General features: G+C 39.5%; 1 protein-coding gene across 1 annotated transcript in view; it reads left to right on the top strand.

Moving 5' to 3' along the window:
- Positions 1-15,987, top strand: part of ulk4 (unc-51 like kinase 4) — a 234,206-nt gene that overhangs the window by 100,640 nt on the left and 117,579 nt on the right. Inside the window, exons 23-24 of the mRNA XM_051721331.1 lie at positions 15,024-15,157; positions 15,542-15,663. Of these exons, the coding sequence (XP_051577291.1) occupies positions 15,024-15,157; positions 15,542-15,663 (256 nt within the window). The remainder of the gene's footprint in view (positions 1-15,023; positions 15,158-15,541; positions 15,664-15,987) is intronic.

The raw sequence follows: 15,987 nt of genomic DNA, 5'->3' as shown, positions 1-15,987 counted from the left end.
GTGTGTTCCTTTACCCGCTCTATCAATGCCATGACTTTTTCAAATAATAATTTGTAAAACTGCGTCATCTGATTGAAGTCTTGAAGTCTGTTCCAAATGCACTTTTACCACTCATGCACCCTCATGGACTTGCTGACTAGCGCCCCATCGGTCTGCACTCGCTTACGTAATCAAAATCTGCACTCAGAGGAAGACCACAAAGGTGGAGGGTGCCATTTTGGACAGGGCCATTGTAAATGTCCACGCACGTGACCTTGAATAGCCACCTGTGGTCCTAACGCCAATCACCCCATGATCTTAAAGCAACCACTCCCACAGTCTTTAATAAACCCCCACCTTTCTCGAACCGAAGTTATATAAAATGATACAGTGCAATCAATAAGAACAATTAAAAAATAAGGATTTTGACACTGACTTTGGGCACCACTTATCTGAGTTGAAGCAATAAACAGGTGCCCCAGGGGTCCGAAGATTAATCACCCCGTGATATATATAAGCGGCCACCCCCATGACCTTTAATGTACACCTTCGGTCCTAAAGTCTATTACCCAGTGATCATGAAGCAACCACTCTGGTAGTCTTTAATAACCCCACACATTTATGCTTCAAATGTTTCCACCAGGTTTTTAAATGAATAACAATGAAATAAAAAATATAGTGCAATCTGTAAGTGCAACACAATGCTCAGTCAGTAAATAAACCAGTAAACAGATGCGTTTTCAGTTTTTAAATGCTGTTTTTTTTTTTTTTTTGTAAAGCTTCATTTCTGCCATCACTACCTTATATGTAATGATGGGCTTTTTGATACCAAGGCTTCAGAGCTTGTATTTGAAATGTGAAGCACACTGTAAGGAAACAGTGATTTAGAGCTTGTATTGAAGTAAGATTAGGTTGGGTAATGAGGTCCTTGAACATCATAGAACCACTGAGAGTGGTTTAAAAGTTTTGGCGTCAAATCTAACCTTTAACCTAACATTAAACAGGCCTAATGGTTTCATAGCACTGTAAGTTTAAGTTCAGTAGTCTTTTACTTCATAGACGGTGTTTTAGATTTGATAAAGCAGCCACCACCTTTGCTATTTTGTTAACATTGTTAACACTAACTTCCTTGAATTGGTGTGACTTTGCAATAACAACGATTTTTAAAATGTACCCATTGCTTAGATAAAATGACAGCTGTATAGAAAAACAATGCAGTTGTGCATGTATCATTCTTTTATATATATATATAGAGTTTAAACAAACTCTGAAACCAGAGACCTTGCCTTTTTTACACACATACACATACACACGCACTCACACACACTGTAATGATGTTCAGAAACACAATGAGCTGTCAAAATGACTGTCAAATGGATAATACAAGTATATCTGTACCTACAATATATTACATGTATGAGATGTTGTGTTAGTTTAACACTGTATAATGTATGGAGAAGACAGGTGCATGCATGAGAACTGTTTGAATGAGAGATGCCTATCCTTCGGAATCCAAGAGGATTATCTTTGAAAATGCAAATGTGTGTTATATTTTAGGCATTTCAATTGTCACAATTTGCCTGCTGTCACTTACTCCAATCAAAAAATTAATTGGGAACTTTTTGTAACTGCGTGCCATGTAAAATCCCGGATCAAACCCGCGGATCTGAGCGGGCGCATTGCGCATCTTAATATCAGCTGTGCGCAACTTTACACCATGTGATACGTGAATTCTTGTGTTTCCTGTGTATATATGTTGATGATCTTACCATTCATCACGCATATAAATTATGATTTTATTGACCGTATACAGATAGCAACCAGAGACAATACACACTTGCTGTACATGTTACAGACTTGCCCTAAAGTGTCAGCTCTCTTGCGTTGTGGGCATTGAGCGGATTTCTTCCATGCCAGTGGATACGCATGTAGAGTGGAGAGAGACGGCGGGTAGACCGAAGGAGAGTAGTTTGGTTAGAAATAGGTTAATGACGTGTTGATCTGGCAGTGATTATACCAAATGAATAGCTATGCGTCTCTCTTCCCGCCCTCTCTCTCTCTCTGTCTCTCTCTCCTCCCTCTCTCTCTCTCTCTCTCTCTCTCTCCTCCCTTTTTCCACCCTCCCTGAGCTGCCTTGTTTGGCTATTTATACACGCCCGGTCCTGAATAAATCAAGCTCTTATCGCCAACATCCACACCTTTGCATTAACTGATACTGGATCGTTTCACTCGAACGCACTGGTTTTTGTCAAAATGTCTTTTATGAGATCTGTTGAAGTTGCAATTTCTGTTCAGATTTTCTGCCAAGATTTTCAGCAGAGTCCCGGACATTTTGGAAAATAGTTTGTACAGGTATGGTCACTCTGTGTACACAGAGTTGCAGAGATATAAAATTACTTAAACAGTGATAAAAGATTTTGGTCATTTTGCCCTCCTCCATGTTTCACAATTTCTCAATGCATGCCCACACCCACCTGTGGCTATATTTCAAGTATTAAATTTTTTTCAACCACAAGATGGCACTGTGGCCTCCAAGCTTCACTCCAGAGCATTCTGAGCTCGCTTGTTTTGCCTGAAGTAGAAAGCACGCCCCCTCATTACCATACAGACACAGAAACGTAGAAAAACATACATGTGGAAATAAATAAATGTAAAAATAAATAAATGTGGAAATAAATATGGAAATATAAACATATAAATAAATGCATGTGGAAATAAATAAATGTAGAAATAAATGAGGAAATAAATACATGTGGAAATAAATAAATACAATCATACCATAAACATACACATAAAATAAAAGTGTGAATACTCATTTATGTCAGATTTTAAAAATTATTTATTTATATGTGCAAATATATTTATTTGTTTAGTTATTTTTAATATTGTCACAATTGATCCTCCATACATCATGGGGACCTTGGCTCAAAACAGCCTTGGAAAAACTGTGAAGACAGTTGTGAGCAGCCCCGCAACCTGATGCATCCTCGGACTCTGGGCCATAAGACGCATGCAGTGTTGAAGATCCTTGTTTCGTTTTGTTGTTTTGTGTGGAAAAAAAAAAAAAAAAAACTTTCTCAAAGGTTATCGTTTAGAACAAAATAAAAGAATGGTTAATAACATTCTTTTTAAAATGACAGTACTCAAAGGGGTGGGTGAAATACCAATTGCAGTGTTGCCAGATCTCGCAAGAGAAACAAGCAACATCATCTGGAAAAACAAGCTCAAAATAAGTAAAAGTTTGCTGTGTTATGGATTTATCAGCATAGAAATCATAACCCGGCAGCATCAAATCTGTATTAATGCATCGTATCTAACAATAATTCAATGAAGACTTGGAAAACACTGAAAAGTACTTTTTTACCTCTTATAATGTTTTCCTTGTATCTGGATTAGCCGTGGATGTATATGTAGTATGTATACATAAACTCAGCAAAAAAAGAAATATCCTCTCACTTTCAGCTGCTTTTTTTTCAGCAAACTTAACATGTGTAAATATTTGTATGAACATAAAAAGATTCAGCAACTAAGACATAATCTGAACAAGTTTCACAGACATGTGACTAACAGAAATGGAATAATGTGTCCCTGAACAAAGGGGGGGTCAAAATCAAAAGAAACAGTCAGTATCTAGTGTGGCTGCCATCTGCATTAAGTACTGCAGTGCATCTCCTCCTCGTGGACTGCACCAGATTTGGCAGTTCTTGCTGTGAGATGTCACCCCACTCTTCCACAAACGCACTTGCAAGTTCCCAGACGTTTCTGGGGGGAATGGCCCTAGCCCTCACCCTCTGATCCAACAGGTCCCAGACGTGCTCAATGGGATTGAGAGCCAGGCTCTTCGCTGACCATGGCAGAACACTGACATTCCTGTCTTGCAGGAAATCACGGACAAAACGAGCAATATGGCTGGTGGCATTGTCATGCTGGAGGGTCATGTCAGGATGAGCCTGCAGGAAGCGTACCACATGAGGGAGGAGGATGTCTTCCCTGTAACGCACAGCGTTGAGATTGCCTGCAATGACAACAAGCTCAGTCCGATGATACTGTGACACACCGCCCCAGACCATGACGGACCCTTCACCTCCAAATCGATAACGCGAGTCCGACCATCACCCCTGTTGAGACATAACCACGACTCGTCAGTGAAGAGCACTTTTTGCCAGTCCTGTCTGGTCCAGCGAAGGTGGGTTTGTGCCCATAGGCGACGTTGTTGCCGGTGATGTCTGGTAAGGACCTGCCTTACAACAGGCCTACAAGCCCTCAGTCCAGCCTCTCTCAGCCTATTGCGGACAGTCTGAGCACTGATGGAGGGATTGTGCGTTCCTGGTGTAACTTGGGCAGTTGTTGTTGCCATCCTGTACCTGTCCCGCAGGTGTGATATTGGGATGTACTGATCCTGTGCAGGTGTTGTTACACATGGTCTGCCACTGCGAGGGCGATCGGCTGTCCTTCCTGTCTCCCTGTAGTGCTGTCTTAGGCGTCTCACTGTACAGACATTGCAATTTATTGCCCTGGCCACATCTGCAGTCCTCATGCCTCCATGCAGCATGCCTAAGGCACGTTCACGCAGATGAGCAGGGACCCTGGGCATCTTTCTTTTGGTGTTTTTCAGAGTCAGTAGAAAGGTCTCTTTAGTGTCCTAAGTTTTTATAACTGTGACCTTAATTGCCTACCATCTGTAAGCTGTTAGTGTCTTAATGACCGTTCCACAGGTGCATGTTCATTAATTGTTTATGGTTCATTGAACAAGCATGGAAAACATTGTTTAAACCCTTTACAATAAAGATCTGTAAAGTTATTTGGATTTTTACAAAATTATTTTTAAAATACAGTGTCCTGAAAAAGGGATGTTTCTTTTTTTTTCTTTTTTTTTTGTTTTTTTTGCTGAGTTTAGTTATTAAAAAGGTCTTCATTCACAGAATGCTTCATCCACAGTGGGAAATTAGACAAAGAAATGTGTGATGCAGCAGTTTTCGTTTCATTTGGTGGTGTTCTAAAAGTGGACTGTGATAAAACCATTGGTATTTAGTTTCATGAAAGAAAAAAAATCTGAACTAAATTAACTGGTTATAACCAGTTACCAGCATTTAAAAATAGAATGTTCAGTCCGGAACATTTGAAAATAACTTGGCTCCGGTTTTCAGTTATGTTCTGCTAAAAATTCTGTTTGTTTTCGGTTTCCGTTTTCATTCCTTGAACCGTTTTTAAGTGATGTGTTTACATTAAATTACCTGTACAAAAGCTCTTGACAAATGTTATATAAGGTGTCTGGAACTGTACTTACAAATTAAGCATTTGATACAATGCACTTATTGTGTACACATTTCCGGTCCTAGCCTTTTCGGGCCCAAAGCAACTGAGTAGTAAAATTTTCATCATGGTCCATTTTTGTCCATCTTATTTGTTTTAATTTCCTTAATACCTATAGTACATTTAATACTGTCTCAATATATTCCAATATTTTTAGTTATTAAACATGACAATTCATAGCAAATGTGAGTCTGGAGAAACAGGTAGTTTCTATTTAATAATTTGCAGAGTTGGGGAATGGTATTATACCAGTGGTACTATAATGTAAGTAATACTGTGTTACATTATTGCATTACTGATTTTTGTGGCACATAACATGTGTTGAGAGAGAGAGAGTGGCCTGCATCAGAAATTCCATATTGTCTAAGTATGTGATGCATTTAATGAAAAACTTCTCTACCGTTAATAATGTTCTTTAGGTATGCAGGTGAGAAGCATAAATGCATTTCTGGACGTACCTTATACGGGAACATATTTACTCTGGTTTTGTTTAACAACTACAATTTAACCACAAGGAACAACTTTCCTGGTATGTATAACACTTTCAGTAGAGAATAGCCACCCAACTTGCAGTTTTTCAGCCATTGTATTGTAATTCAGCTTTTTGAATCTGATGGCTCCTCATTCAAGAATTTGTTGCCTATTGTTTCATTTATACTGAGGATTGAGACATCCTACTTATTTGACATTTGGCTTTTGACATGCTATATACTGGGGAAGTAGGCATATTTGGGCGCAGGAGAGATAGGGAGAAGCAATGAAAATTTTCATGGTTCAAATGAAAACTGATGCACAGTATAAGATACACAGAATGTATGACAGCTGTAAACAGCATGTCAACATGAAAATAAAGCATTTTAGGCAATTTAGAAATCCAGACCGGGCACTGTTTTTAGGTCAGGAAAAATGTCTGGCGTAAAAATTCAGTTCTTTTTCAGGTAGAAAATAAATTAATTAATTAAAAAAGTTACATTTGAGTGATGCTGCCTGTTATATATGGTTCCCACTCATCCTGGAAAATCTGGAATTTTTCGATGCAGTTTTCCAGTCATGGAAAATTTGAAAAATACCTAAATGTCCTGGAAAATCATTTATCATCCTGGAAAATATGTTAGTATCATATAACTAATACAGTATAATGACTGTGTTGCTAACAAGGTTTTTGTTACATGCACAAAAACATGGCAACAATCAGGTAACGATTCTTACCCTGAGTTGGTAGCATGGTGATTCAGCCTTCTCACCTCGAGATCTGAATACATTTTCAATAATTCAATGATCAGAGTCTGCTTATACCATGGTTCTAACATGTAGTATGTGGAAAACACGGACTGAATCACAGAATCTAGTCAAAAAATTGGCGTTAGCTATAAAACGCAGAATGTCATGGAATATGACATATTTGGCCGAAAATGAATGTTTGCATGCACAAGTACTCAAATAAAAATTGCGATATGTCCTAGTGTTATAATTAAACTGCAAAAATCGGTGATTTAATTGAATAAATATATCATCTGCAAGTGATGCACTCTTCAAAATGAATGTGTGAAGCTGGCCGCTCATACACTGAAAACACGTGTTCATCATGTGCGCTCTTGTTTATGTGAGATGACAGAGCAGAGTACTCTGAAGTGTGCAATACGTACAGTACAGTCTTTAGAGTCTATCCATTTAATTAAATCACAGCCTACAGGAATTAATAATCACACTGGGCCATGTAGCGAAATCCTTATCTGGAGGTGAGAAACTACTATCAAAAACAAACAGAAATGCCAAATAAAAGCTTGATTTAAATGGACGCATTCATTACATTGATTTGGAAGGAACAGTGTGCCAACAGCGTGTTTACATGATATGAATACACAAATAGTTGTTTATAAATACCAATACATTGATCTAAAGTATCGGTACAGTATCATGAAAAAAAGTATGGTGAAATACCAACATTTGATTGTATCGACACAGCCCTACTACATACTATTTTTAATAGTATGTGAAAGCAGTCAAATATTTTTAGCCAATTAATTCATAAAAATGTTGGCAGTCAAGAAAGCTCTTTGTTGCCCTTCTGATTGCGCCTGCCATCAGGCTTTTCCCCGCCTCCCTAGAGCTGGGGAGGGGGACAAGGGGAGGGAAAAAAAAAAAAAAGAGGAGAGGGTAAGGGTGAGGCGGAGCTACAGTAAGAGAGGAGAGAGAGAAAGAATTGCTTGCCGGTTCCCAGTCACACCGTCGCCTGGTTCTCGACCACTCCTCCCACCTCTGACGGACGACAGCCGCTCCTCCCCAGGTGGACAGCAGCGAGTCCTCTGACCCCTGGCGGATGGAACTCCCCTCCACGTTCTGGCGACCGGTAGCGAGCCCCTCCGTCCCCCAGCAGCAGGCCGCGGCCGCTCCTTTGGGCGGTAACAGGGTTTAAAATGGGCGAGGAGGAGGCGGGAACCGGCTGAACAGTCAAAGTAATATGTAATATAAACTTAAACAAAAAGACACACAACACAGACACACACATGACAGCTGCGTGTGGCTCTCTCTCTCCCGAACTGCCGCATCCAGCTGCTTTTATCCCTCTCCTCGGCTGATTAGCTTGATTGGGGGCCGGGCGTGTGTAGTCACGGCCCGGCCCCGCCCTCCTCCTCGTCACACATTGGATATCTAGTTATTGTTGTGCTTTAGGTTTTAGTATCCTTTCTGTGCATTTCTTTTTACTGGACTCTGAGGGCTTTAAGCCTTTTAGTTTGGCTGGCATTTTATATCGACTATTCTCTGCTTGACCAAGAATATCCTTGAACACAGTGTTAATTTTAGTGCCAATATACCATTCAACATAGTTAGCAACTAATTCAAATGGGAGGTAAAGTCTTGCGTGTTGGAGCTCTGGACATTTAAATGAGCTCTCTTTAAGTGATTTTAATGCCAACTATAGGTCGTGCATTTATTTGTTTGATCATTGCAGGTTTAACACCTGCTGTTTACGCCCCGGTCCCAGTTCTCCTCTTTGCCGAGTGTGCTAGTTAAGAAGACGATTGCTTTCTTATTGGAGTTTAATCCAGTGTGTTCCCTCTAGTCCTCTGTTCAAACTAACTTTTAGCCTCTGGTATAATTACTGGGTGCATTTCCTCCCCACACTGCCAGGCTCTATGCAATTTTCTCACTGTTTACTTTTTCATCCGTGTCTTAATTGAGAGACGCGCCTCAGCAGAAATGTGTGTGCGTGTGTTTGTTTGTGTGTGTCGGTATACATACATGTGTTGTGAGGGACTGGGAGAAACTGACTCGCTTGTGGGGTAATGTTGAGGCACTGATTGTATAGAAGTGTGCTGTGCTGGTTGCAAGCAAGTTAATTAACAGTGTTTCTTAATTAGCATGGGCTCGGGGGCAGAGACTGACTGTCACTGCTGGTGCCGTGGATCTTACCCTCTCACAAGCTCATTTCTCTCACTTGGAGAAGAGGAGAGGCTGCAATTCACAAGCTATTTTTAAAGACCTATCTGTACTATTGGTTAGAGCTGCACCTTTTAGCACAAGAATAGTAATTGAATGATCTTTGAACATCTTAGAATCTTGCAATTAATTTAATGAGTACCACACAGTATGACTGGATATTACTGACGTCAGGCTGACTTATAAATGTATTATCAAACCACAATTTAGCAAATTGCTTCATTAAGAGAAAAGTATCACTCAAAAAAGACTAATCTGTCATCATTTACTCACCATAATGTTGTTTCCAAAACCATATGATTTTTTTTGTCTTTTTTTTCTGTGGAACAGCAAAGGAGATGTTAAAAAGAATGGTATCACTCTTATTTTCCTTTACCTTATTTGGACGATAATAATTTTCCAGACATACAGTATGTCTGTTAAATAATTTTTTACAGCAGACTGACTTCTGTAATGTTTACTGTCAGTTTGCACTGGATTAGCAATGTCTATAGAAATGGCAGAGATAAGTCTTCATCATTTACACATCATATTGAAACAGAATTAGCACTAATTAGTATATCCTGCGGTTATTTTTTAATGGCCGCTTTAAAGACCGTTAACACCTAGTATTAAGATGCTTTTTGGGTAATCCGATCACATTAATTCAACCCAAAATACAGGCCTAAACAGGGTCTAAAACGTTTTGTGATCGGATCACAAAAACCACATACGAGTGTGGACAAAAATGCATGTGACCACATCACATTTGAGGTGTAAACGCTAATCCTTCCTGTACGCATCCTGGCAGCAGTGAAGTGCCACCCCTCATTTGTCAGTCAACTGCTGAGCTAAAAACCGGTAACGAGCAGCTTTAAAAGGAAATAACTGCCCAATCATAAACTAAGCGGATACATTCACAATCATGAGAGCTTCACAGATCTTCTTTCGTGTGTATGATATCAACACAGATGAGAAGAAGGAACATCTGAAGCTCCTTTAATACAGGTAATCCACTAAAATAATGGATAATTCTGCCTGACATGTTGCGTTTGTGCTTAGATTAAATTTCAAACGCATCTGGGAGAAACAGCATGCCATTTTTTTGCACTTTCTTTGTCTTTTCTGACTTTGTTGTGCTTTAATATCATGCAGTAACACACTGACATGGAACAGAGACCCTCCTTTACAAATCTGAGCACAAGTGGTCACAGGAGACGCATTTAACGACCAGGTATAAACAGTGATTTGTCTCAACTGACCACATGTTATCCGAACACCCGAGACTAGGGTTGGGAACCGAGAACCGTCTCTTGTTCACAACTGGTTCCATTCTTTACAAAATACTGGAATCGGATGATCTTCATGAATTGCAGTTCCGTTAACGGTTCCCCTGAGTGAATTTTCCGCTGATGTGTCTGGAACACCATACTGAAATACTCTGACAATGTTTCCAGCAGCGCATTTCTGCAGCAGTGCTGCCCTCTACTGGGTCAAAAGCGTAAAACACACAAACAAATGACTCTTATGAGCCGGCTCTGTTGAATCTACAATGCGAAACAGACAGTGGTATGGTCCAATTCCCAAAAGAACGATTTAGATGAGCCGGTTCTTTTGAATCTACAGCGCGAAACATACAGTGCTTCTGCAACAGTCCGATTACCGAAAGGATGACTTATATGAGCCAATTCTTTTGAATCTAAAGTGCGAAACATACAGCACTTCCGGTCTAGTCCGGTATAGTTTAATCTTGTGTAAGTTATGAATGTTCAACTCAAAATTATATAAGAACTGTTGAAGTCTTACAAGCTTGAAGTACAACATTAGACAACAGAACACAGTCTAAACTGTCTCTGGAACTGTTACTGTTATGTGATGTGACTTTAGAACTGTGAGACTTTGGCTGTGTCTCGTTTGGAAGAATGCGTCCTTCGGAGGTCGTATTTGTTGGCCGCATACGTCATCGAGGCTTTCTCGTTTCTTTTTTTTTTATTTTCTTTTTTTTATTGGGAATGCAAAAAAGGCTAACAACTGTATAAATGTAAGTGCATATACATAAAAGGCATTGACAATAGATAAAAAATTAAACGAGACAGCCTCGATGACGTATGCGGCCGACAAATGCGACCTCCGGAGGACGCAGCCTTAAAAACGAGACACAGCCTTTAATCCAGCAGTGCAGTTACTGACTGGTTGTTCATATGACAATGTTTAATTAAAGATACACGAGTTTTGTAATACAAGGAATTTTATATATATATATTTATTTATTTATTTTTATGAATGAATGAAATATGCCATCACATTTCTTATTTAGATTCAGTCCAGGTATAGCCTAGTTAGGATCAGTTACTGGATTGGATATATATCTCTAAAAAGTCAGCAAACACACCTTTTACAAAAATGTTATTACATTTATTTCTGATTTGTTATATCTGCTCTGTAGAAATCTTAAAAGATCTCATCATTTGGCAACCGTTAAGGAAGGGGAATCGGAACCAGAATCGTTAAATTCCTAACAATTCCCATCCCTACACGAGACACATCTTAATACCAGGTGTAAACGGGGTCATCGAAGATAAAAGACGCTGTAATTTTTACCGGCACAGGAATGCACAGCCCGAAAATAAATAAATAAAATGAACAGAAAAATTACTGATATGGCCGATTTCGCACGGGATTAAAATCATGAAACGTTCTTGTAATTACAGCATTACCCCGCATCCAACCAAATAGGGCTAAAGACTATAAAGCTCCTTAAAAATACCATATAATTGGTCCATGTGACTCATCCCAGACTTCTGAAGCCAAATGGCAGCTTTGTGTGATTTACTGACCAAAATTTAAATTGTCCTCCACTGTAGCAACTTGGCACATAACGATGTGTCGTTCCAGGTTTGACGTTAGTGATGCCAAACGCCATTGGTTCTCTCGTGTTTCGTTTTTTAACACAACGCACCAAGTTTGAATATGCAAAAGCGCAAACTAATTTGAAAGCTACAGCAGAGAGAAAGATATGGGTTTGGAACAGCATGAATGTGTGTAAATACTGTCAGGATTTTCGATATTGGCTGAAAAATTCCTTTAAAGTTGAAGAATGTAATTTCTGCGCCATTAGTGGCAACAAACAGAATTGCAAAAATAAACAATGCTTTCAAAAGGGCTTTCTGAATACACCGAGCAAACAGATAGTCCCGCCCCAACACCATTTGTCGAGTCAGTGTTAATGTCTCTTTTGAGATGGATCACCCAAAACAGAGGAATTTTTATAGTGTCACAAACAGTGTTTACAGTTTTCAAGAAAATTAACCTATGAATGTCTTACAAATGGCTGTCTCTGAATATTAAGCTGGGATTGGATAAAATACTTTAATACCTAAAAAGTTAAATCAGATTTAATGTGGTGTATAACTAGATGTTGAGATTAGACCGTATAATATCGGCGTTCTATACAATTGCCTGATCCTCACCTCCACACACAGTATCATCTCTTATTCATGTGCTTCACTGTGTCCATGACATACATACAGTGGTGTGAAAAAGTGTTTGCCCCCTTCCTGATTTCTTATTTTTTTGCATGTTTGTCACACTTAAATGTTTCAGATCATCAAACAAGTTTAAATATTAGTCAAAGATAACACAAGTAAACACAAAATGCAGTTTTTAAATGAAGGTTGTTATTATTAAGGGAAAACAAAATCCAAACCTACATGGCCCTGTGTGAAAAAGTGTTTGCCCCACCTGTTAAAACATAACTGTGGTTTATCACACCTGAGTTCAATTTCTCTAGCCACACCCAGGCCTGATTACTGCCACACCTGTTCTCAATCAAGAAATCACTTAAATAGGACCTGCCTGACAAAGTGAAGTAGACCAAAAGATCTTCAAAAGCTAGACATCATGCCGAGATCCAAAGAAATTCAGGAACAAATAAGAAAGAAAGTAATTGAGATCTATCAGTCTGGAAAAGGTTATAAAGCCATTTCTAAAGCTTTGGGACTCCAGAGAACCACAGTGAGAGCCATTATCCACAAATGGCGAAAACATGGAACAGTGGTGAACCTTCCCAGGAGTGGCCGGCTGACCAAAATTACCCCAAGAGCGCAGCGACGACTCATCAAAGAGGTCACAAAAGACCCCACAACAACATCCAAAGAACTGCAGGCCTCACTTGCCTCAGTTAAGGTCAGTGTTCATGACTCCACCATAAGAAAGAGACTGGGCAAAAATGGCCTGCATGGCAGAGTTCCAAGACGAAAACCACTGCTGAGCAAAAAGAACATTAAGGCTCATCTCATTTTTGCCAGAAAACATCTTGATGATCCCCAAGACTTTTGGGAAAATACTCTGTGGACTGATGAGACAAAAGTTGAACTTTTTGAAAGGTGTGTGTGTCCCATTACATCTGGCGTAAAAGTAACACAGCATTTCAGAAAAAGAACATCATACCAACAGTAAAATATGGTGGTGGTAGTGTGATGGTCTGGGGCTGTTTTGCTGCTTCAGGACCTGGAAGACTTGCTGTGATAAATGGAATCATGAATTCTGCTGTCTACCAAAAAATCCTGAAGGAGAATATCCGGCCATCTGTTCGTGACCTCAAGCTGAAGTGAACTTGGGTTCTGCAGCAGGACAATGATCCAAAACACACCAGCTAGTCCACCTCTGAATGGCTGAAGAAAAACAAAATGAAGACTTTGGAGTGGCCTAGTCAAAGTCCTGACCTGAATCCTATTGAGATGCTGTGGCATGACCTTAAAAAAGGCAGTTCATGCTCGAAAACCCTCCAATGTGGCTGAATTACAACAATTCTGCAAAGATGAGTGGGCCAAAATTCCTCCACAGCGCTGTAAAAGACTCATTGCAAGTTATCGCAAACACTTGATTGCAGTTGTTGCTGCTAAGGGTGGCCCAACCAGTTATTACGTTTAGGGGGCAATCACTTTTTCACACAGGGCCATGTAGGTTTGGATTTTGTTTTCCCTTAATAATAACAACCTTCATTCAAAAACTGCATTTTGTGTTTACTTGTGTTATCTTTGACTAATATTTAAACTTGTTTGATGATCTGAAACATTTAAGTGTGACAAACATGCAAAAAAATAAGAAATCAGGAAGGGGGCAAACACTTTTTCACACCACTGTAACTGTGTCATTAATTTAACATGTACTTCTTTATGAGACTTATCCGTTGTTTGTGGTGAATTGATGAGTTGGTTCAGGTAACACTTTATTCACAGAGATACTGGAGGTGGGACAGAATCAATAGAGTTGTGATACTCTTTAGTTATTGACACCCTAATGCTAATTGTTGGCATTATAATGAATGTTCCCATTATTTTAGATTTAAAAGATGTTTTAGTATTTATGAGGAATGTATTGACGCTAATGAAGATATGTAGGGGGTGGTAAAGGCCGGTGTTGTACAGATGCATTGATTCTGCAAAGAAACCTTATTCAAATCATAGTGTGTTGGGGCTAGTGTCTTGTGTGAAGAACTGTTGTATAATATCACACGTTCGTGATTGCTTATGGTCGAATCAAAGTCGTACTGATATTCATTAGAACAGGAATTATTTTATTTTATTTTTTTAATATATAGTAGCCACTCTTTGCCTAGATTACAGCTCTACACACTCCATTTATTCTCTCAACCAACTTCATGAGATGCCACCTGAGATGCTTTTTAAACAGCTTTGAAGGAGTTCTCAAGTATGCAGTCTGCTTTTCCTTCACTATCTGGACCATCCAATTCATTTTAAAGGATTTTTCTTTAAATAAAATTATGAAATTTTAGGCACAATTTTTATTTGTCTCCAAAACTGATTTTAAATATTTAAGCATAAGCCTTTAGATCAAAGGATTTTTAAGGTCATTAAGGTGTGTCCAAACTATCGACTGATAGTGTACATTTTTAAAAACATCTTTAGATCAAACTGTTTTATGAACACTAACCCCATTAATCATTTTGAATCTTAATGTGGCAGTTTGTGTTTGCAGGTCACTTTCATTCATCTCTAATTCTGCCTCCAATGTTAGTGCTTTATACCCTTCAAATTCAATTCCATGCCAGATGCATCTTGTTTTTCTCTGGTCCTTTCAGCCAGGCAGACAGACCTCATTCCCTTCCTGATATTGTTTTGGGATCAACACCATTTCATCTCCGTTCTGTCACCTCTCCAGCTGTTGAGTGTAATTGATTAAAAGCATCTATCCTCTCCCCCATTGTGTGTTTCAGATCAGACTCTTTCGCTCTGTTTGGTCTTGGTGTCTGCAGATGAATAATAATGTTTTGCCGACCCTTCTCTCAGGTTGGTGATGTACATTGAAAGAGACGTCCGAAAGGCAACGCCAGGGAAGGAGCAACAAAGCGGCAATGAATACCTGTCAGAATGCCTGGCCCTCTTCATCCGTCACACCGTGCACGAACTGCCAGCCATCCTGGGTAAATCAATCACAATACCCCCAATACCAAAAGAATTCACAGGAGAGAAACAGGCAAAACAAGGCATGGGCAATGAGAATGAGCATCCAATTTGATTGGCCTCTCTTTAATTACCTTTCTGATTGAATACGTGAGCAGGCTCTTAGGTATCGACCTGTTTCTTCTTTTTGATTTGTGAATCAGTGCCGCTACATGTCACCGCTCCCCAATGAAACCAGTTCAAACCGGTTCACGTCCTTGCTGCAGGTTTAATTCCCGATGCAGGGACACACCTGCTGAGCACACCTGCTCGCATACCCGCGGCCACCTGCCCAGACTGATCATGAAGATTTGTTTGTGATTTGCTGATTTCTCACTGCCTCTGTTTATGTGGGCTCTCTGTAGATGACATCCTGTCTGTGTTGGGCAGTATTGTGGGAAGGAAGCACCCCTCTCCGACGCAGGCCCGTCAGCTGAAGCAGAGCCTCCCCATGATGGCTGTGGTGCTACATCTACTCACCTCACAGGTTTGTGTCAGTGGCAGTTTTTGCTATCTTTACTTTATTGTAAGTTTTGTCAGGTTTTAGATCTGCACAAATATGGTACATTCTGAATAACCATAATTATAGGGCCCTACCTTGAGGTCCAATAAATAATGTCAACGTATGAAAACATTTAGGGTTAGGCTATATTCATCCTATTTCATATAAATCATTCTGCACATTATTGAGCCTATGCAGGTCAAATTCATACATTTCAATGTATAAGGACTTTTTAAAGGCATTTTTGCTTTTTTACAAGAAACAATTCACCGTGTTGGGTCGCCACATGATGTGCAATGTAAAATGTGA

The sequence above is a fragment of the Myxocyprinus asiaticus genome, chromosome 16 (genome assembly GCF_019703515.2).
Source record: "Myxocyprinus asiaticus isolate MX2 ecotype Aquarium Trade chromosome 16, UBuf_Myxa_2, whole genome shotgun sequence".
NCBI classification, from domain to species: domain Eukaryota; kingdom Metazoa; phylum Chordata; class Actinopteri; order Cypriniformes; family Catostomidae; genus Myxocyprinus; species Myxocyprinus asiaticus.
Note: the sequence above shows the minus strand (reverse complement) of the source record. Positions and strands in the feature narration are given on the sequence as shown.